This window comes from Cajanus cajan, chromosome 9 (genome assembly GCF_000230855.2).
Source record: "Cajanus cajan strain Asha chromosome 9, NIPB_CcT2T_4, whole genome shotgun sequence".
Classification (NCBI taxonomy): domain Eukaryota; kingdom Viridiplantae; phylum Streptophyta; class Magnoliopsida; order Fabales; family Fabaceae; genus Cajanus; species Cajanus cajan.
The window spans coordinates 24489862-24491004 of record NC_138525.1 but is presented as its reverse complement, the minus strand read 5'-3'; the positions used below and the strand labels follow the sequence as shown (position 1 = coordinate 24491004).

At 35.8% G+C, this 1143-nt stretch overlaps 1 protein-coding gene across 1 annotated transcript; it reads left to right on the top strand.

Annotated features, from left to right (window-relative positions):
- Positions 1 to 257: 257 nt before the first annotated feature.
- LOC145952031 (uncharacterized) lies at positions 258 to 920 on the top strand. Its single transcript, XM_083064252.1, has one exon. The coding sequence runs from the start codon at positions 258 to 260 to the stop codon at positions 918 to 920; it is 663 nt and encodes a 220-aa protein (XP_082920378.1).
- Positions 921 to 1143: the final 223 nt, after the last annotated feature.

The window sequence follows — 1143 nt, the reverse complement described above, 5'->3', positions numbered from 1 at the left end:
AATATACAGCTTTATATTGGTTAACTGTTAGGTCGTTATAGGTTGTTAGTTAGTTTCTTTTAGTCACATATATATATAAGATACAGCTTTGTAATCTTACATATGATATTCAATATAATTCTGATATAGTCTTCAACACTCTGTTTTCTTTTCTCTTTTCTCTAATACTGATCTATCAAGACTGTGATAGAGTCAATATGGTATCAGGAGCACATACTTCCACTTCTTGACCCTTTTGCATATGCAATCTTGCTCCCATGGCAAAAACTCCCAAAGATCCCAGTTCAGACCCAACCAATCCTCTTTTTCTTCATCATTCTAATGGCCCTGGCCTTGTTCTCACCTCCCAGCCACTCGATAACAAAAATTACACAACATGGAGTCGTGCTATGTTGGTGGCCCTTTCCGTAAAGAACAAGATTCCTTTTGTTGATGGTTCTCTTCCAAGACCTGCTGCTAATGACCCTACATACGCTGCATGGATTCGTGGGAACAATGTAGTTATCTCTTGGCTCTATAATTCTATTTCCAAAGAAATTATAACTAGTATACTATTTGCAAATACCGCCAAAGAAATTTGGGATGATTTCAAATCAAGATTCTCCAGAAAAAATGGTCCTCGTATATTTCAACCTAGGAGGCAACTTACATCTCTTCAACAAGGAACTGATGATGTGAGTACCTATTACACTAAACTAAAGTCAATTTGGGAGGAGTTATCAGGATACAAACCCTCTTTTCCATGCACCTGTGGAGGCTTACAACATCTTCAAGTCTACAATGACTTAGAATACGTAATATCATTCTTGATGGGTTTAAACGATTCTTTCTCCCAAATCCGTGGTCAGATTCTTCTATCAAATCCACTTCCTCCAATTGGTAATGTATTTTCTTTGGTTCTTCAAAAAGAAACTAACTAACAACCTATAACAACCTAACAGTTAACCAATAACACTGATTCTTGTAACCTTGTTTCCTATGATACTTGGCATAAAAGATTAGGTCATGTTCCTATTAATGTATACAATTTGATTGCCAATAAAATTGTTCTGTCCTTTGTTGATTCTCATTTTCATTGCTTGTGCGTTGATGTTTCAATCTAATTTTCCATTAAAATTTTGGGGTGAATGTGTCAAAACTGCT

Excerpts from the sequence above, each read along its gene's own strand:
- LOC145952031 (XM_083064252.1), top strand. The coding sequence starts at position 258 with ATGGCAAAAACTCCCAAAGATCCCAGTTCAGACCCAACCAATCCTCTT.